Source organism: Vicugna pacos, chromosome 13 (assembly GCF_048564905.1).
Source record: "Vicugna pacos chromosome 13, VicPac4, whole genome shotgun sequence".
Classification (NCBI taxonomy): Eukaryota; Metazoa; Chordata; class Mammalia; order Artiodactyla; family Camelidae; genus Vicugna; species Vicugna pacos.
In genome coordinates, this window is record NC_132999.1 from 59,006,447 (window position 1) to 59,027,950 (window position 21,504).

General features: G+C 43.7%; 1 protein-coding gene across 8 annotated transcripts in view; it reads right to left on the reverse strand.

Moving 5' to 3' along the window:
* Nucleotides 1-21,504, reverse strand: part of VPS13D (vacuolar protein sorting 13 homolog D) — a 224,918-nt gene that overhangs the window by 61,376 nt on the left and 142,038 nt on the right. For 7 of the 8 annotated variants that reach the window (XM_072975362.1, XM_072975361.1, XM_072975360.1 and 4 more), the window contains one exon: nucleotides 20,946-21,113. In XM_072975362.1, coding sequence (XP_072831463.1) covers nucleotides 20,946-21,113 — 168 coding nt within the window. Of the gene's footprint in view, nucleotides 1-20,931; nucleotides 21,114-21,504 lie in introns of all 8 variants that reach the window. The other variant, XM_072975365.1, reaches the window with a different exon arrangement.

Here is a 21,504-nt window from a genome sequence, read left to right on the forward strand (position 1 = left end):
AGGAGAAAACCCCCTCTTTTGTCCTCCTTCACCTTAAATTGAGTAAGTGGGCTGACCATTTCCTAAATCTAGACCCTGTCTTGGGGTGAGGGTATAGCTCAGTGGTAGAGCACATGCTTACACGAGGTCCTGGGTTCAATCCCCAGCACGTCTGAGATAGACAGATAGACAGACAGATAGACAGACAGATAGGTAGGTAGGTAGATAAAAATGACCCTGTCATGGGTATCACTAAATCAAGCATCTCTTCTCTTGTATCTTCGCTCTTTCTTGCCTCTTCTTTCAGCCTGACAAATACAATTGAATTTGTTCAATCTTAAAAATGTCTTCCTTTAACTTTCCCGTCCCTTCAAGTTATTATTCATCCATTTTCCTCCCTCTGTGGTCCTATCTTCTAAAAGAGTGCTGTACACTTGTTGCCACCACTGTCTCTTTTTCTATTAAACAAAGGTTCTGAAGGCATGTACCTATAACAAATAACACAAATCAGGAATCAGAACATCTAATGGTGGCCCTCAATACCATTAAGTTTGGACATAACTGGAACCACAGGGGAACATATTTAGCAGCAGTTGAGGACAGATTTCTTAGCACCTCTCCCAGATCAGCAGGAGTTCAGGCATGTTCCTGGGCCGCAGGTGTTAACACGAGCTTAAGGCTGTATCCCTTAAGAGGCAGCATCTAGAGAAGAAAATAAAAACCATCTGAAGTCCAAGGCAAAAGATGAGAAACAAGACAGAAAGAACTCCCTGAGATGGATGGAACCGTTACCATGTCTTTTCACATCGTGCCTGTGGCTTTACAGATGGACAAGAACGGAGTCTTCCAGAGGCTCCTGAACCTTAACGGCAGCTTTTAAGTCTACGCAAGGGTCAGAGAGACAAGAAAACAGGGATTCACTGCCTTGGATGTTTCTTAGTCTTCAGATAAGTGCCTTCAACTTCCTATGCTGGCAAAAGAAGAGTGCCAAATGAACTTCAGAACTTCACAGAACAGATGAGAAAATAAAATAAGGAGACTGCTCCTTTGGAGGAAAAAAAAATAAACATTCTAGGAATTCACTGAAAGGAGCCCTTTAAGTTCAAAGGAGAGAGAAGCTTGCTGAAGGCACACTCAGTTCTGTGACTGTCTTGTCCTTTGTATCTGTGGGGCAGGGACAGGGCCTGGAACAGGGTAAGGATGGACACGTGACAGTGCCACCTCGGGGACTGACAGGTGCTGCTCTCCCGCATGAACCCAGACTGAACCCACAGGAGCTCTGAGGATAAATGACCACAAAGACCACTCACCAGTTTGACTAGAAAGTCTGTGTTTCCAAAAATGTGCTCTTTTTCACCCCTGCAGCTCTGTGTGCTAGTAACTTTTCTCATGTTGAATCTCATGTTGCATCTGGTTAAGAACTGCGCTGATCATTTTTTATCTGTTCTATATATTAAGTGCCAGAGGGTATCAAGGAGACCAAGAGATTCTGGTGAAGCATTCTCTTTCAGACATTTTAATGTGTGCATATTGCTGAATCTGTGCACGCAATTCACAGAGTCTATATTTATGACAGCCACAAGTCAGGCTGAGACACCCAGAGGAAAACAGGAGAGGAAACCAGAGAAGTTCTGGAGTCACACATTTGGGTTCAAATTCTGGCTTCATTTACTGCCTCTGTGATTCTAGGCAGCTTCTCAGAGTCCTATCTGTAAACTGAGATCATGCCTAACTCCTGGGGTCAGTCTGTTCCTTCCTCCTTTCATTTCTCCCTTCCTATCAACAAAAGCTTACTTTGGATCAACTATGTGCCAAGCACTGCTCTAAGGACTGGGGATGCAGCAGTGAAAAAACAGACCAACCTTGTGGCCCTCTTGGGATTTATATTCTAGTTGCACAGACCATAAATAATATACACACATAAAATGAAAGCAGTAGTAAATGTTAAGTGAGAAACAAAGCAAGGAGGGAGGATAAGAGGTGCTGCTAGAGGGGGCTGCGATTTTAGATGGGGAGGGGCACCAGGAAGAGCCTCATGACAAAGTGATGTTTGGATACAGAAAATGCAGGCGAAAACCACGTGGTTACAGACCACTCTAGGCAGGCCCTGAGGCGGCAGTTTTGAGGCAGAGGGCTGAGCAACAGCAAGCAGGCTGGCATGATGGAGCTGAGTGAGGTGGGGAGTGCCATACGGGTAAGAGACGGGGTCAGAAAGGTACAGGGAGGGGCCAGACCACATGCCCCTTATAAATCACTGCACAGACTTAAGTTTTCTATGCAGAGTGAAGTGGGAAGCCACAGGAGGGGGCTGAGTAGAAGAAGTGACATTTGCTGTACTGAGCGCCGCTGTGAGATGTGGACGCAGAAGTCGCTACAATAAACGGGGTGGGGATGAGCACTGTGGGATGGTGGGGAAGCAGCGGGTGGGCAGGAGGGGGATGTTCCCAGATGGTACAGCTGACAGGATGTGCTGAGTCAAGGATGACTCCAAGGTATCTGAGCAGCTGGAAGACAGGTTAAAAAGGTATAAAGTGCCTAGCATTGTGTTGGGCACACAGGAAATAATCAAAACATCAATACTTTACATTTAAAACTTTTGGTGCCGATTCAGAACACAGGCATCCAAAATGGAGTGAGTAGGCTATGCTAGAGCTAGGAGATATTTGCAGAGAAAAATGTCTGATGAGAATATATTCAGCAGCTGGCTCTATGGTGCTAACACCCCAACACTGGTTAACTTCCACCAAAAGACGGAACACTTCTCACCCGCTAATTATTTACCTGTTTGAGATGAGGGGGTGAGATGCCAACATGGACTTCACATGGTCAGTGAGCGATGGATGCAGAACCATGTTTCCCCATCAAACATAAAGTCCCATGGAAAAGAGCAATAGACTATGTGGTAAGAACACAGAGAAATTTTAAAGAAACAGTATTCCATGTCACATATAAATTTCTCCAAGTCCTATGACCGTGACTCAGTTCACTGAGTCCACCACGACACAAGTGGCAACTCACAAATGCTCAAGCTCTGGGTGGTCAAACCACCACAGAGCAGGCCCCAAGGTGAGCTGGGAGAGGGACAGGAGATTCCATTCCTGATGGACATTTTATCAGGTTTTACTCAAGAAATCTCTTCTTTACCATGTTTGCCAAGCAGCCCAACCTAAGTTCAATCTTGAGAGTCAAGGGACCCAATCCTTCTCCCACCCCAAGAGCTGGGGCAGACTCCATCCAGCACCATAACTTTGAAGGTAGGGAAAACACTAAGGCCCAGAGTTCCAAGACGTCAACAGGGGACCTACGTAGCCTTAATCTGAACACCAGTGGAGAAACAGTAGCCATTCCTACCTCAAGATAAATGTCCCTTTTGAATCCCACGTGAAAAACTAAAATTTCAAATCAAAATTTGGTCATGGTTATTTGCCTTGAGTGGAAACAGGAAAGGAGGGATTCTCAGAGGAAAAACCTACTGATTGGAGTGGCTGGGAGCAGGGCAAGGTTGGGGGAATACATTCCTGTATATACTGCGCTCTTCCCTCTCAAACTGAGGCCATGTCTGTGCAGCTTTGTCTAAAGAAAATGGCGAAACAGCTAAATGGACTGATCAAATGGGGTCAGATAAGTTAACTTCCCAAAACATGCTTTGGGGTCAATGGCAAACATTCCATCTGTCGCGCTCTAAATTACGCAGAAAAGCATGATTGAAGAAAAGTGCCCATGACCTCCCCTCTTCCTGCCTCTCTAGCCCAGCTGTTTTAACTGAGGTCTAAACGCCTTCTTCCTTTAACAAGGACCCTGAGTTTGTCTGTCTGGGCTTTGGGGAGGTTGCTTTTCTGCTACGTCTAAATGGAGATACTAGGTTAACTGGAAATGCTGGAGGCAGTCCATGACTTAGCACTGGACAGAGTCACTCTGGCCAGAAAGAATGGCTTGGCTGGATTTGCAATCTACCTGCTGTGAACGAACGGGCTATGATTTGGTTTTAGCTCTGATTATATAAAAAGCAAGTCAAGTTTGCATTCTTTCTCCAGATGGGGTAGGGCGTGTTGATTTTGTTTTGACCCACCCCTGCCTCAAAGGTGCAAATACTCTACCCATGTACATAAAAATACTTGCAAAACATTAACAATTAACATTGTATGTATGCAGATTATGGTCCTATCATGACGACGATACTAGGCTTCCAAAGTGACAAATTCAGTGAGGACTCTTCCCCTTGAAATTCACTTACAATCAGTAAGGGAAGAGGAAGGGGAAACAAAGGGATGTGAAATGGCAGACCAGTCTTTTCCCGAACAAACTGGTTGATGGAGTGGCATGCTTTCTGGTCCTAGTAGTCTGCAGCCTCAGCACTGGTGCCACTGAGCCACCTCCCCAAGGCCGCTGCTCCACCTCCCTCAGCCCCTCCTGCTTGGGCTGCCCCCGCGTGCCCTCCTGTGCCCACCACTTCCTGGCCACATGGTAAACATCTCCTTGACTTCAAGAATCGGCGAGGGCCTTCCTTCCCGAGTACAAAGGTCCGCCCCACCGTTATCCCCACCCCTCCCCACGCTCCGCCCCGGCCCCGCACAGATGTCCGCCCTGGCACCTGAAGACTTCCACGCACATATTTATTTATGGGACCTTCTCCTGTGCTGGGCCATGACCCAGAGGGGGGAAGACTTTTGTTTTATTCATGTTTCTCTCCCCTGTGTTTCACACAAGAGCCTGGCATTTTCAGTTGTTCAGACAGTTGTGAACTTACTGTGTAGACATAACAAATAATAGATTTGCTCATATGAGGGTATGCTTTTGGTTGTGTAGGTCTATATTTAGCCAGCTCTGGGTGTGGGGCTTGGAACAATGTTAAAATGCCTTCACTAAGTGTCTCCGATGGGGTTAGAGTATTTTCTGGTTCTCAGCCACACTGTGGCTGGATGGTGTAACACCTACAAAAGAACTAACCACACAACAGAGGGTCCTACAGGAAAGGACTTTGAGTGGTGACTCAAAATCTCAGCACCCCCTTGAGAAAGTAGCTGTATGTGGTCAATTCCTGCAAATACGACACTGTAGACGTGCCCGTGAACGAAGCCCACTGAACAGCGTGCGACTTTTGCACTGGGCGGGGCCAGGAGGGTAGGTTCTGAGTCAGAGAACCTGGTTCCCAGCCCAGCTCTCTTCAAGCCTTGGGCAAGTTACGCAATTTCTCTGAGCTTCGATGTCCTCATGTGTAAACAAGTCCATTCGTGTGAAGACTCTGAACGTACCTGGTACACGGTGAAGCAGTCAGTAAATATTAGCTAGCAGCATTTTTAAAGATACCCATTCAACTACTAGCTCAAATTTAAAACTCCCCTCACCTGTGCAATCTGCATAGCGTCTACCTCATATTTACAGCAACACTGAGGAATCGAGGTTGATGGAATTAAAGTTTTAACACTTACGGTAAGAATACACTAACATATTCCACACGGTCAAGTTAATTACCCCACTATTTCAAGAGTCGCATGACATTGAACAAGCTCCTGGCCAGTTCTGAGAACAGACTATGTGAGACAAAAGCCAAGGAAATACAAAATTAACATTGTGGTTACTGCTTATCAGAACACAGACAAAGCCAGATACACCAGCGGTCCTCAACCAAGGAAACAGGTTGCTGGCTTCTGCTTGGAATTTCCTCAGATTGTTACCATGTAGTACAAGACTAATCTAAATGCGTCTCTGCACACAGTCAAGCTTGTGTGAAATGTATCAGAAGCGATATAATAAAGGCTTGGGTCTGCGTGTGAACAATACTGCTTTCGAGAAATGTATCATTACCAGGCAGATTAAGAAAATAACACAGACTTAAAAGGACCCTAGGTCTGTAAATACATTAGTCTACTGCTTGTTGCGGGAGGGAGGGATATATAAGCTAGATAAACAAAACAGCAGGTAAACTGAACATTTTCAGGTGACTTTTTTCTGAAGTGAGTGTGACTACAAAATGAATTATTATGCTAGTACCCAGCAACATTTTCAAGATGGTGGATGCCCTGACATTTCAAACCATAACACCAACCCCCCACCTAAAATTTAATGAGAGCATTTGCTGCTCTTACTACTTTATATAATTTATAGGTAATTAATTTACGTAATCTTCCCAGCAGTACTCCTTACAGCTGGCAAGCAGACTTCCCAAGGAAAAGGGGAAGACCTGGAACACGCCACAGCAGGTACTCACTGCCCAGACGAGCCAGACTTGGGGGAAAGGGCAGGATTCAAGCAGTCGACCTACAGTATTTCAAGAGTAGGATGTCTCCAGGGGAAATGTGGCAAAAGATCTTTGATGGTATATGTAATCCCATAGAAACAGCAGCTAAAAGCATTATAGTATCAGGCAGAATGGATTAAGATTTAAGATTAGAAGTAACCAAATGTTCAGACTTTTTAATGTGTTCTCTTCTGCTCTGAGGGATAAGAGACAGGAATAAAGAATGTGCTAGAAATTTGGGGAATGTGCTCCAAAACCGCCTTCCTCCTCCTCTTCCTCCTCACACACTCTCCCACTCCCCTCCTCTTTGTAAAAGACCTTTAATTAGCTCACATCCTATCGGGACCGGGGCTCCCTAATACATCCTGACACCAGCCCGCGGGCCGGGCAGTGGGGTCTAAGTGCAGCGCGATTAGCAGGCTCCCAGCGGCCCCCCTGCTGCCCTTATCTCCGCAGATGCCTGAAGTTTGGTCTCTTCCCCCCTAGCCCTCCTGGGAAGCCGCCCCAGCAGGTGCCCATTGGCAATAGTTTTGTGTTACAGGCCTGAATGAATGATCCCCGCAGGAGCTGCCGACTGTTTTCACAGACACAGAAGGCAGTCAAAAGTCCACCGCGTGAACTTGGAATGACCCCAGCTGCAGAGTCACTGGCGGGTTCATCGGGAGGGCAGGCACGCTTTATTAAACAACTAATACTCTTCACAGATAACTTTCCGAAAAAGCAAAAGTGTTAACTCTTTGCAATCTTGCTCCAACCAGCAAGTGGAAGGGCTCCACAGTACGACTAAGGGCTTGGACCCCAATGAAGACTTTCAGTCAGAAAGACAGGGACTGCAGCTGGCCCGGCAAAGGGTCAGGACTCAGGCACCATTTGGTCGGCTGTCTTGTTAGAGTATTCCAGATTAAAGTAAAAAGGCAAAAAGCGAAGGTTTCGGGCCTCTCCTCTAGTGCAGAGGACGCAGCCCCGACCCAGGCTGACCCGCCACCCCTGCTAGGAGCGGGGGAGCCTGCCCCCCACCCCCAGCACGCCCCTCGCCCACATCCCACTCAGACACGCAGGAGAGGAAGGGGGCTGGCTGGGGAACTGCGTCACCCGCGGGGTCGGTGTGCAGGTCACCGTGCTCACAGCAGCCAGGGGCCGCACAGTGAGTGCCTTTCTGAAGGAGGATTCAGAAGAGGCACAAGTTCAAGCCAAAGTGTTCTTATAAGCAAGTTCTTCTGGGCTGGCCGGCCGCAGGCCCAGAACCTGGCGGCCGTGGGGCTCACCGCGGGGGATGGCAAGCGGCCGTTCCCTCCCTAGGGTAGACTTAGTAGTCCTGGAGGCTCCCTTTTCTCTCTCTCTTAACTCAGAACTTTAGAGGAAACCCAATGACAATGATCATAATTAATAATGCAGATAAACACAGAAGCATATGGAGAAACTTTAAAAATTCATTTAACCAACAGAGTCACACTCATTTTGGCATTACAAAGATGTGTCTATCAAAGTTTTATCTCTATCTCATCTCAACAATTGCCCTCTAAATCTAATTATGGAGGGGTTCCCTATTCATCTGGGGGGGCGGGGGGGTCTTGTTTTGTTTTCAGGTGAGGGGCAGTTTTGCAGGGGTTTACTTGTTGGATGAGGCACAGGTGAAGGACTAGTGAAGCGAGGTCCTTCAACGGAGCCTAATTTCCCTCCCATTCAGGTGAGCTGACCTTTACACAAAAAGATCGGTTTTGGTTCAATAACCCCTCGAGGGCCTTCTCCATACCCTGCACAGTGCTTGGGGCTAAAAATACCAAGATGACTGTGACTTAGTCCCTGGTCCTCCAGGAGCTCAGTCTAGTGTGGAGACAGACAGATAAACAGATAAAATCAACAGAAAGAATGCTGAGAAAATGGACACAGCATCAGGGCTCTGGCCCCACTACCTTTCTCTCCCTCCAAAAAAGGACAGGAAGCAGGTGCTCAGTTGCTGACCCCGTCTCACAGACAATACCAGATTTGTAGCCAGAAGGCCGGAGTTTTAGAGCAGGCCCTGCGGCTAAAGAGCTGTGAGAACCTTATTGGTCTCAATTTCTGCATCTGTAATTTGAAAGGGTCAAAAGCTGATCTTCAAATTCCTTCCCAGATCTGCGTCCTACGAGTTTCTACAAGAGTATCAGAGGTTGTGTTGAGGGCCCAAACCTGGGAAGAGCTGGCTCTGCCATGTTCATATGGAAAGAGTGAGAAGAGTTTTAGTTTGAGATCTTTCTCCGGAAGAATTCACAATGGGCTTCGATGGAAGGGGAGAGGTGAGAGAGTTAAGTTACCACATGAAACATTATTCAAATGAGGCTTTTCCTAGAATTCATTTTTTAAAAAAAACTGAGGCTAGACATTGTTCACTGCTCTGTTACAAATGTTTCAGAGAAACAGGTGGCGAATTCTTCGTTGTGTTTAGTCCTATAAATTTCTCTCCCCCTATAACTTACTCACGGAGGCATCTCAAGTTGTCTTGCCACCTGATTTGTAAACAACCGCACCGCAGCAATCTCACCAACTTCGCTGGCTGACACCACTGAACACAAAATCAAAACAGGCGGGGAGTGTGCCCAGGAGCAGGCTGATAAGATCGACCTGGCTTTGCCCCTTTTGCTTTGTTTCTCAGTGATCCTGTGACGAGAAATCTGCACATCTGATTGAGATGTTTAAAACGGATCATTCACACTACTGAGCATGGAGGCCAGCAAAGGGAGGCCCTCTCTCTTGGAAGTAAGATTTTTCCATAGCTGTCTCCCCACATCGGAAAGCTCCTCCAGCCCTCAGCTGAGGAGACTTAGTCTGGCAGGAGGAGAAGAGGGCTTAGAGCTGTGAGGCCTGGACACCAACCATTGGTGCCAACACTGGCTGCATGATTCTGGCAAAAGCCATTCAACCTGTGTGACTGAATTTCCCATCACCTGCTCTGCTGGCCCCATAGGGATGTCGCAAGGTTAAGTCATCTCACAGACGCAAAAGTGCTTTAATTCCCGAGGGGGAAAGGGTGCTTTCTAGAGCAGCAATGTGGTCTATGAGAAAGAGTCTGGGGCCAGAAAGGAGCCCCGAGTCCTCATCCTCTTCTGCACACTCCCTGCTGACCCTCCACGAGTCAATGACCTCTGCTGTGACTCAATTTCTTCTTCTGTCAAGTGACAATGATAATACTTGTACTCTTTACCGTGTGTTTGTGAAGATCAAACAATAACAGGATTATGAAGGTTAAATTTCTATAAAACTACAAGGAGCTATTAGCAGCCCTTTTAAAACCAACTTTGGCATCATCCTTGGCAGCTTCCAAGTTACCAATAAAGAGAAAATAATCCATCTGGCCAAAATACCCTGCTTTGAAACATTACAAACGCAACAAAGCTGAAACAATGGGCTGTTTTTGGAAGCATGCTCTGCTTAATTTTCATTGCAGTGAAAGCACTGAAAGTCATTGCTTCCGAACCAATGTGTTGTTAGATACATTCAATAGCTTGCAGGAAATGTTTACTTAGACATTTTCCTCTAATAAAGCAAACAGATATTGCCCATAAATATTACTTTAATTCATTAGATTAAGAGGGACTGGGGTTTCCCTTCTTTCTGCTGTGACAGTTTACCAAGGCTTCCCACCACCTTGCAGAGCCTGGGCCTGATCCAATAATGCCCGCCTGGCCTCCTTCCATCCAGGTCAGTAACCGAGAGCCGAGTGATGGGGAGCAGGGGGGAAGAAACAGGATCCTGAAAGTCAGCAGCCTTTTCCTCTCTGCATTTCTATACATAGAGCATGACTGTGCATCTCAGTCAGCTTACAGATATGTCTGAGAGGAAAGTCATTAAGAAACTTTTCCAAAGTTTCTGTTTATTCCACATAAAACCCATAAAATAGATCATTTAAAAATCCAGGAGGTATTTCACATTTAATGACTATTCGTCAAATGTACACCATGTGAAAATGCTATGCCCAATAAAGGAGAGCCCACACGGGTACCACCTGGACCACCTCCACTCTCACAACTAACATTTACGACGAGGCAACAATCGACAACAGATAAGATCTCTGCCTTCCAGGAGCTTTAGGTCTACTCCAAGATGCAAAGGGATAAACAGACAAATCCATCACGCATTTCGTCTCAAGTCGATCTTATACTTCAGGGACAGAATAAAGTGTTCTTTCCCCTTGGCCCCCACAGCACTTATCTCACCAAACTGCAAATACTCTGCACAGATCCCAGCCGCAAGACTCACTCTCTCTGTAATACGCTTGCTTACTTCTCATCTGCCTTACCTGGTTCCATATCCCTGAATAAAAAAAAGGTTTTTTTTAAGTCTTACTTTCCTATTTGCCACAGGACCTAGCACCTAACTGACAATAATAAATGTTTGCTAAATGGATGTTTGAGAGACGTGTACAAATGGTTATTACTTTCCAAGGAAAACTATGGTCACCGTCTTAAAGAAAGCGCAAAGTGCCCTGGGAATTCCGAGCAGGGAGAATCTTATAGGGCACTGGACTGGACCTCACACACCCGGAGCCATTCGGCCAGAGATGGGGAGAAGGGCGTTCCCAACAGAAGCAAAGCTATGAGCGGAAGTACAAAGGCAAGGAGAGAACGAGCACCGCTGGGGAAACAGAAAATGGCCCGACGGCCAGCTTTCTGCCACCTTCTCTTCCCTTTACTTGACTTTCCTCATTTGGCTCCTAGTTTTTAAGCTCATTTCCACCCTCCTCATGTGCCTAAGTAGGAAATTTTCTTGTTCTTACAAATAGCACAGGAGGGCTTCCCTACTGGTATTTAACAGAAAAGAAACGAGAAGCTGTCGCTCCCATTTATTTGCCTGTTTGACCTAAGTGTGCGGTGTCTCTGCCACTATCCACTGACCAAATGGGCCTCCAAGGCGCCACCGAGCCTCCCTGAAGAGTCAGGCCAGGACACGCCGTCATCGGGCCACGAGGAAAGCCCAGGCAAAGCCAGACTCTCATCCCTTCTGGAAGGGCCTTCCTTTTTCCTTCCACAGTCTCTCTTATTTCCTTCTCTTACTCACCTCCAACAATGTAGAAATTGCTTTATGTAAAGCCCTGATAGAAGCTTACATTTTTCTCCCACCACCTCCACTCCACAAAAACATTTGCTCTAAGAACTATTCTCACACTTCCTGTTTGTGAGACTATCCCAGATACTTCACATAAACCGCACCATGGTGAATGAATGATTCAATACATCTCCAAAAGGGAAAGATACGTTTTTCTCCACCTGTGTTCTCTGAAACCCACTCTGCCTGGAAGGCACATTAACACAGCTCGCACAACACCAACGATGGAAAACCCAAGTCTTCTGTAGAGATGTCACTTTCTAGAGTCTCAGATAAGATTCAAGAAGTACTGTCCAGCAATGTTCTAGAATTCAGAGACCAGGGAAGAAGCCCAAAGCTTTACCACTCTCTGGCCGTCTTGCACAAGTGATTTGCTTCCATTGGGCCTTGGTTTCTTTATGATGGTGGTGGTGGTAAGAACCACCTGCCTGCTTTCAGACTTACAGAAGGGATTAGAGACGCATATATGCTTCATCAGTAACTAAAAATCAAGACAAATACAAAGGAATATTACAACAAGGAATGGCAGTTTTAGTAAGTTAATCTTCTCCTTTCCTCCAGAAAGCAAACCACAGATTAGGTTAATAGAACTACCATAAGACCCTCAGAAACAGCACACTGTCCCCAGCATTCTCCATCTTCTTAACTGCAACACTGGTACCACTAAGCATCTGAAAGCCAACGTGCTAGCAGAATGTAGAGACATAAACACCTCTACAAAACTGGGAAGGCTGTACCGCAGAGTAAGGGAGGTGAGCAAGGAAAGAAAAGGGCTACTGGAGAGAATGAGTTTATTTTCTGCCATCAGCTGATAGTGAGAAAGCACAAGCCTCCCTACCTTGATGGACAAAGCGGGAGGAAAGGGCCAACTGACTGCGCAACTCAAATTATCTGAATCTGAATAAATCTTGGGTCAAGCACATCGGGTGTGTGAGAAAGTACAGCCAGCTTCCTCAGACGCTTTTAAGTCATTTTCTGTTTGGATAAAGAAAACTGTTTCAATATTTTTGCCCTATTTCAATCCTTTTACATGAGATTAGGGATTCCCAGATAATAAGGATGAATTCAGAAAGCTTTGGAAATTACAGCTGGAAAATCCTGAGGCCCAACATAGAGGGGAAAAGAAAGTCAGGAATGAATAGGAAACTGAGCTTTACCTTAAAAGACTGTTGTTTCCAACTACTTGCGTTTTAGTTTCTACAATGGTTTGGCTTTGGTAGATGATCGTATCTGAGAAGGCGCATTATGTGGAGGAAAAATACACAGGCAGACTCCCGAATCATTTTTTCCTAAAACTTCTGGCTCCAACACTCACCCATTATTAGACTTTAATCAAGGTAACCAACCATGTGGTCTCATTTTTCTCATCTGTAAAATGGAGATAAGCCTTCCTTCATTTTAGGGTCCATGTGAAAATTAAATGAGCTAGCATTTGTAAAGCTCCCACGCCCTTCCTCTCTGACTTACAGAAGCTACGCAGTCAGCGATGGCTATGGTATCCACAGCCTTTTCTGATTTTTAAGGATGAGAATCCAAGAAATCCCCTCTTCCTCCTATTAAAACACTTTTGATTTAGCTTTTCTTCAAAATGGAGAGAGACTTACAATAATCACAGAGGAGCAAGAGGTCGAGAAAATAGAAAGGGCCCTTCCAAACAGCGTGAGTGTTCTGATCCTTTACTGCCAAGGATCAGAATTTGATTGGTCCTTCATGTGTTTATAAAAATGCGTTATAGTTGGCCTCACCTTAAGGTTGTCACAATTTTTCAAGAAAGGCCAAAATACTGATACGAACAATACTGAAATGCAGAAAAGAGACGAACGACCATATCTCTGGGGTAACCAGTCAACCAAAGAAAAGCTTGAACATGTTATTCTTTTACTCACCATGTTTATACTAGGGTAGAAAACCACTACTCTTTGGGGGACACAAATATTTCCTGTCTTTTCAATTTAGCAACTGAACATATTTTTCCACCACCATACACTGCAGTTTTGGAAGACAGAGCGGATTCCTCTGAAACATGAGATGTTCAGTCTAAGAAGGTAACTAAGGGCCTGACTCTTAGCTGAACTACTACTAGGAAATGAAGGCAAGTTTTAAACTTTTCCCAATCTTTCTGTTTCAAAAACAGAGCTTCAACAGTGGTGTCATTCCTGCTACTTCTGGCTACCGAGCTGCCTGATGGGGAGCGGGATGGCGGAGAGAACAGCTAAGCCCCATTCACCGAGCTCCTTCACAAGCAAGGCCACCCGATGGGCAGGTGGGGACTGCCCGGGAATTCTAGTCACTCATGGGATTCTCATGCCTCCGCTGCACCCCCGCCCCCCTTCCCCAACACACTTCCAATTCCCACAAGCATCTGAGGTTTGACCGAGTTAGGATAGGTCACTGCTGGGTCATTCAGCATCTAAAATTTGCTTCTAACCAAAAAGAGCTCAGACTAAGGGAATCATTTTAGTGTTCAAGGTTATCAGAGGAAAATAAAACAAAAACTCTGTTGCCAAGAATTTGAGTCATTTCTCTATATACAACAACTTGAAGGCACCTCCTCTTGGCTGGAAAATAAATCCCTGGGGTGACTTATTTTGGATCAAAGTCTTTTTGAAAATAGAAAACTCCACATTCTCTAAGGGATAGATCACTGTCTGAAGCGAATTTCATTTAACCTAAAGTTTTGTGCCAACTTAAATACACTAAAACTCCAATGCTTATAAGGAGGCATTCCCCTCTTCTTTGCTTATAGGTACATGGAAAAGCTATTATGGGGATAATCAGCTCAACTATAAAATGGAGTAGTCATACATAATGACAAAAACAGAAACAAGTCATAAATTGCCTTTTCCCCCACAGAATCCATGCAGGCAGGCACTCGGTACGCTCTTTTGTGCAAAGATAAAACTTTTGCCTTGAATAAACAGTGTCTTAGTCTCATTTGAGCCTTATAAATATACTGCCTACAAAACAAATACAAACAAATGCTGTTTATCTTAAACAAAAGGCAAATGGACCCTTCTGCCCTCAATCAGGTCACAGGAGATATGACAGCAGGTTGGCTAGGGGCAAGGGCTGGCTGAGACTCTGTGTGCAGGGACACAAAGTCAGTGTCCACTGGATCACTGCTGTGCCCCAGGTCTGCTTTCCTGGGCACAAAGGGCCAGTGAAGGTTCTCTTGGAAGGGAAGTGGCTCCTCTGTACACTTTACCCCAAAGAACAAAATTCTCTAAAGTGCTAGCTAGGTTTTCCACCGAACTATCCAAAAAACAGTCTCAATTTCCCTCTCTCTTTCTCTTCATCATTTAACTTGACTGTATTCATCTTCAGATGGTTTTCCTCAGAGCTACTAAAATGCATTCTAAGTTGAGGTAGGGCTTTTTGTTTATACATTTTGCCTTTCTCAGTGTTGTTTTTATTTTTTAACATATAGAGGCATGTCTAGAACAAATCAAGCAGTTAGCAATATCTCAGAAGTGTCAACTAAAAATAAAAATTGAGATGCTAGTGCAGAAGATCAGGTCCTGGCTCTGCAGTTGCCTGGGACCTTGGGCAAGTCACCTTACTTCCCTGGGCCTCGGTTTCTTCATTTACATATTGGGGCTGATACCATCTGTCCTACTGACTGACTAGATCAAATGGTATCAATGAGTAAAACCACGTTTACAAGCACCAAGGTTCTTACTGTCTGTAAAGAAGATGGTGATGGTCACGACCATTCCATCACAAGAATGACCACAACCAGCGCCACTTCCTGAGATCCTGCTTTGTGACACAGCTGATGTGACGGCAGTCACCTTACAATCTAACAGAGTGATGTCAAATGATAAGCTTCTGATGGAAAGTTAGTAGTAATTAATTTTTCATATTCTCTTTAGTGCCTGGAAGAAAGCCTTATGCACACAAAGGACAAGCATCATATAGGGAGAAAAATAAGGCCTTTAGAATTAGCAGGACTCGATTTCATATCATCCCGGTCATTTCTAGTTGTATGACCCTGAAAAAATTATTTAACTTCTCGAATTCTCAGTTTCCTGATTTGAAGAACAGAGATTAACATACAGAAGACAATGTATGTAAAGGGTTTATATCACAAGGCCTGACAAAGAGAAGGTACTCAAGGAAAGTTTATAAGTTAGTATGTTTTCCATAATGAAGAAGGGTATTTCAACCCTGTTCCTAAATCTTTTTCCTACTAATACCATTTGCATCAAGAAATAATATAAGGTCTTTATCCAATTCATAACAAACAAGACTGATTTAAAACAATGAAACAAAGGCTAAAACTACAAAAGATAAAATGTACTCACTAAAAACCAACAGAAAATTTCTATCTCCTTGACAAAAATTTAGGTCTGTAGAATTTGTGCTGGGAAATGTGGGCTTACTAGACATAAATGCTCTAAAGCCAAAGAGAAAGAAAGAAACCTACCACACAACTGCAAAAGTTATCAGTAAAAATCAGCATTTAGCAATAATGAACCATGAATTCTAATCCCATGAACAACAACTGACTTTGACGAAAAAACTTTTATTTAGAAACAGGGAAATTATTAAAATATTTGCAGTCATAAGTATAGCGTCAAAACGTACGTGGGATCAAAAGAGTACCCAAGATCAAAAGCATCCTATATTGCCTTGACAAAGACACAAAGAGAGGGATGGAAAGTAGGACAGAACAGAGCACAGGTTCCATTAGTGATGAGCAAAAGTGCTTCTCTTCTTTGCTGAAGAAATTAAGTATGTTATTGGCTTTCTTCCTTTAGGAAGATGAGATGACAGCTGTACAGAGCAAACGTTGAGCTTCTACAGAAAAGAAAATGGAATCATTTGTTCTACTGTTAATATCTGAGATGTTCTTAGTTTGAAAAGAACTTTTTTTTTGAGAACTTTTCTCTTTTTTCCTGTAAGTATATGAAAATATTACATAATAATCACAGATAGAAGGGAAATGAGAACTCTTTGCAAGAGAGGGAATTTGTTCAATGGGCATTTCTCCAATTCTCTGGCTCTCAAAGAGGTGACAGGATCTTGTAGACTCAAGTAATACCCAACTAGGGAAAAGAATGTTTTTTTCTGATTCATGCTGCAGAGAAAAATCTGTTCCTTCGACATGGCTTTGGAATTTGAAATGCTGTGCACTTTTCTTAAAAAAATCATATTCCTAGAAAAGATTCGAGGAACAATCATCTTGCCATGGCCTTAGGAACGGAATCATATCTTTAAGGTTCCACTCAAAGGGTAAGAGTCATTTTGCCAAGATCCAGGCAAGGGAGTCATGGGACAGATGCTCACAGCTTGGTGGCCAACCCCTCAGTCTCCTCACTTTAGATCTGGACTCCGTAAGCTGACTTCTGGGGGTTGGGGGATCAGAACGAAAGGCTAAGAGAAATACAGGGAATAAAGGGCATAAATTACCTTCTAGTTATATTTCCTGATGCTAATATTAAATAAGTTAAGAAACAGTTAAAAAATGTAATGAGAAATTCCAGAAGTTGATACGACAGACCTGAAATTAAAAATCTGCTGTGAATAATCCACAACATTTATCCAGAGACAAGTAAGACATGTAGGTCTGTTACCTTCTTATGCGACAGAATGAATTCCCTTTAAACTTCTCACTGAGTTTTCAGATCTTCATCTTTTGTTCCTCAGGTCAGTGGGATGGGGAAAATGACTATCACCTTCTCATAGATTAAAAAAAAATAAATAAAACCAGCCAAAGTCCCTCTCAAGATCAACAGAGAAAAAGATTATTTAAAGGCAGGAATGAGATTAGAACCCAGATATCCTGTCAACCAGCCCTCAATGCATAACCTATGTCTACAATAATGATTTATGATCTTTTGGGAGGCACGAACCTCTCTGTCAATCTAATAAAAACTTTAGATCCTTGCTCCAAGAAAATACACATGTATACAATATTTATAATTAATTTTAAGAGGTTTATGGAGCTTCTCCACTCCATTCAAAGCCTACTGAACCAAGATCAAAGCCCTACGGTCTTTGCAGCCAAATGGGGCTGGCTGGCTGGGGCTCGGCGAGGTGCACTTCTGTCTTGTTTGACCCCTTTCTTTAATCACTGGAACTCAGGCACTCTTTAAAGGAACACTTCCCACAGGCCAACAGTTGATTATTGTGGTCATTTGCACTTCCTTAAACTCTTCTTGTGTATACAGAAAAGCAAACAAAACATTCCCCCAAAGCAACATTAAAGGTCTGATTTCAACCCATGAAACTACAAGAAAATGGAGATCTTTAGCCAAACTACATACATGCAGAATCACAGATGGCCTGAATGGCTATTTAGTAGACAGACCTGGCTTTTGGAGTGACCATTTCCAATATGAAGTGGTAATTTTAAGTTTCTTTGCTTTCTCATGATAGCTATATAGACTAATTGTTGTAACATATCCAGGGTTCTTGGTATCAAAATAGATTACATAGCAATTCATTTGAGTAGCGGTCTGTGGCGCCAATACCGATTAGCTTACAAAAGGCAAGAGAAATGCACATGGCAGGCAGGGTTCCTACTCAAGAGACCTTGCGTCCTGGAAAACAGTACCTTTATGCAAATCTGACAGTATAAAGCATGATATCCAACAAAACACATGATTACTGCCACCCAAGCCTTCACATAGATTTTGGGGGTGCAGGTGGAGTTAAGGAGTATTCTGCCCTTTCTTTCTGCTTAAGTTGTAATCTCATGCTGACCCTCAAGCTTCAAAAACAGTTTTCCAGGGGAAACAAGAACCAAGAGACAAATGAGACTTTCACAAACAAGGGAGAATAAAGAAAGGGCCAATCCTTTCACCAGGACATTGCAGAGAAACTTAGAGAGACCCACACAAGGTCTCACCTGTGGAGAGGTCACAGGTGAGCTCCCAGCTTCTTCATTCTCATCCACAAGGTTAACCAGAGGGTCCTAACAGCCAAACTGGCCCCGGCCAGTCTGAATTTCCCACTCTCCAGGTCTGAGACCTTCCTCCTCTGTAGACTGAACTAAATTGGCTTTCATTTCAAGGGAATTAATGGTTTCCTGGTGGCCAAAGTCTGAACATTTTATACTGGTGCAACTATAAGAGTCAAAGTGAAAACCCATTTCTTTTGTTCAGTATATATTTTTCAAAGTTTTCATAATGTCATATCTGGTTTTATTCTCACAGTAAGCTATCAAGTCAGTGCCTTTTGATTCCAGATTGAGGAAGGCCTCTCGATAAACCATAATTATTTTTATTTTTCAAATTAAAACCAAGCCCGGGGGTACAAAAATAAAAAAAATAATTATAAAACCAAGGAGACTGTTCTATGTTATATAGAATTTAACGAAATTAAGTAAAACCTTTAAACTGGGCATTTGCAACTCGATATTTTAAGCGCATCTGTTTCCATTGTTTAGCAGCTAAAAGAACACTGAGAATCTGTGCCACTAGTGATGTTTTAAGCTGCCGTTGGGGTAAAGGTCCAAAGGGCAACATGAGAAATGACTCAAGGCAGAAATGTGCACACTCATTCAGACCTTGACCCTGATTCTGTTTACAAATTACGATTTAGAAAGTCTCTCTCGCCTCTCCACCATTACCTTTTCTCTAAAAGTAAGAGTGCTGCCTATTTCAAACCAAAAGCCAAATAATACACCCTTGGTCTGCTGTAAGTCCAGCACAGGTGTACCTCAGAGAGACAGCGCCTTCCACTCCAGACCACCACAATAAAGTGAATACCGCAATAATGGGAGTCACCATATTTTTGGTTCCCCAGTACACATAAAATTATGTTTACACTATACTATAGCTGATTAAGTGTGCATTAGTGTAATGGGGAAAACAAGTAGCTCCATACTGGATCTGTCTCTTTTACTTTAATCTTTATGTTCTGTTGCTTTTTATACAAGTTAAGAATGTTGCCTATAGCCTGAAACATACAGGACAGCCCATTCTCAAGGCTCTGATCCTTAAAGGTATAATACTTTTCTATTCATACAGAGATAAAAAGTTGCAGAACACAGAGTAACATTTGTCTTGTTGGAGGTTTATAGGAACACCGTGACAGGACCTGCGTGGACAAGAACAAAGGACTCTGACATCAAGAAGTTTGCAGCAACCAATCACATCCCCTTCCCTTTTAGTATAAAAGAAGTCTCAATTCTAACTAGGGAAAGACAGTTCCTTGGGACACTAGTCCACCATCTTCTTGGCCTACTGGCTTTCCGAATAAAGTCGCCATTCCTTAACCCAACAACTCGTCTCTTGATTTACTGGTCTGTTGTGTGGCAAGCAGTTTGAGTGTGGACTCAATCACAATAGCATTATGTCTAAACAAATAATGTACACCTTGATTTTTAAATCTTGTTGCTAAAATATGCTAACCATTATCTGAGTCTTCAGTGAATCATAATCTTTTTGCAACAGAAACATCAAAGATCACTTATCACTTATCACCATAACAAATATGATCATGATGAAAAAGACTGAAATATTTCAAGAATTACCAAAATGTGACACAGAGACATGAAGTGAGCAAATGTTGCTCAAAAAATGGCACCAATAGACTTGTTCAACACACAGAGTTGCCACAAACATTCAATTTGTAAAAAAACCACAGCATTTATGAAGCGCAATAGAATTAGGTATGTCTGAAAAAACTAATCCGACTAAAGAACCATCATCTCCAGAAAACAGTTTGGAAAATAGGAATAAATTCCCATCTTTCACACATTATTACCAAGAATGCCATGCAATACAGACATGATATTATTCAGCTCCATTTTCTTACCTGATCTTCAAGATAAATTCCTATGTGGCACCATGGAAGACTCTACGGTAAAGCCACTTTACATCCTAGTGGCACCTGTGGCACAAGTGCACCTGTGACCTCACTATAGCAGATGCTCTACGGTAAGCAAGCGGGGAGCACAGGCACTCCCCCAGTCCTGGTTCATTCACGAAAAGGTCAGTCTCTAGAGGAAAATTTTGTTGAGCTGACAGGAAGGGGATGAAAACAGAGTCTTTAGAGAACTTCTGTATGTTGTCAGGTAGAAATTCCCCTTCAACTACCCTGCACCTTTTCCAGCTCCACACACAAAATCAGCTCCTGCCAAAAATTAAATTGTGGAATAACAAAACACCCACCAAACAAGTGGCCAATGAACAAAAAAGCCAACTAGACAGCAAGACACAGGAGAATTACACTGCTGTCCTTCTACAGCTGGACTCAGATGACTTGAAGGGCTGCTTCATTCTGAGAAGGCTGTATTTCTGTTTGGACTTTATCCTGTAAGCTGTGCATAATAACCGGTAGATTTTAGGCAGGAGAATGGCACAAATTCTTTACCTAAAAAGGCGAGTTCATTCTGGTGACACTGAACGATGCAAGGAAGTCTAGGTGTAGGAGGCTATGGCAGTGGCCCAAGGAAGAGCAAACCAGAGCCTGGACGAAGGCAGTGGTGTAACACAGGGAAGGAAGAAGGTATTTCAGAGGTGCACTCGGTGGACTGGGTGCCAGGTTATCGGAGGTGAGGGACAGGCAGGGCATGTGGGCAATGAAGCAAAGGCCATGTATGTGACTTCTCACAACCTATTAACTATAAAAGAAATTATAGTAAGTACAGACTCTTGAGGCTAATTACAATGGAATCTCACCTCTATCTCCTTACCTTGGCGGCAGAGTTTGATACTCCATGTGTAACATTTCTGATAAGGCCCCCAACATTTCCATACTTTATCAGTCCAGTAACTCCTTCGGAAACATCATTCAGAAGCCCCATGGGATTGCCAAGAAAGTCCACCGATCCCAGGATCCGAGCTGCCTGGCTGAGGAGCTCCTGTCACACGGAGTGGGGAGAGAAGAAGACCAGTACCTGTTTATATTCGCGGACACAGTGTCCCAGCAAACAGGTTAGACATTGGGCTTGTCCTCCATCCCCACCAACGCCAACGCTACCTCTTAATCGTCATCAACTGCAGGCTACTGCCCTTTCATGAGCCCACCCTGAACTTCTCTCCCAATACGCGCATCCCAGAGATGACTTTCAATACTCTTACACTCTTTAAAGCCATTTAGAAGGAGAAAAAGCAATGGAACAGAAAAGGTTCTTTACAGATATTTATCAGTGTATACATCACACTTTCCTTTCCATCGTTCTGTAACTAGGGGATTAATCAGCAGCAGGGAGACGTTTACAAGGGAAGGGAAGGAGGGAGGTAGATTTGGAG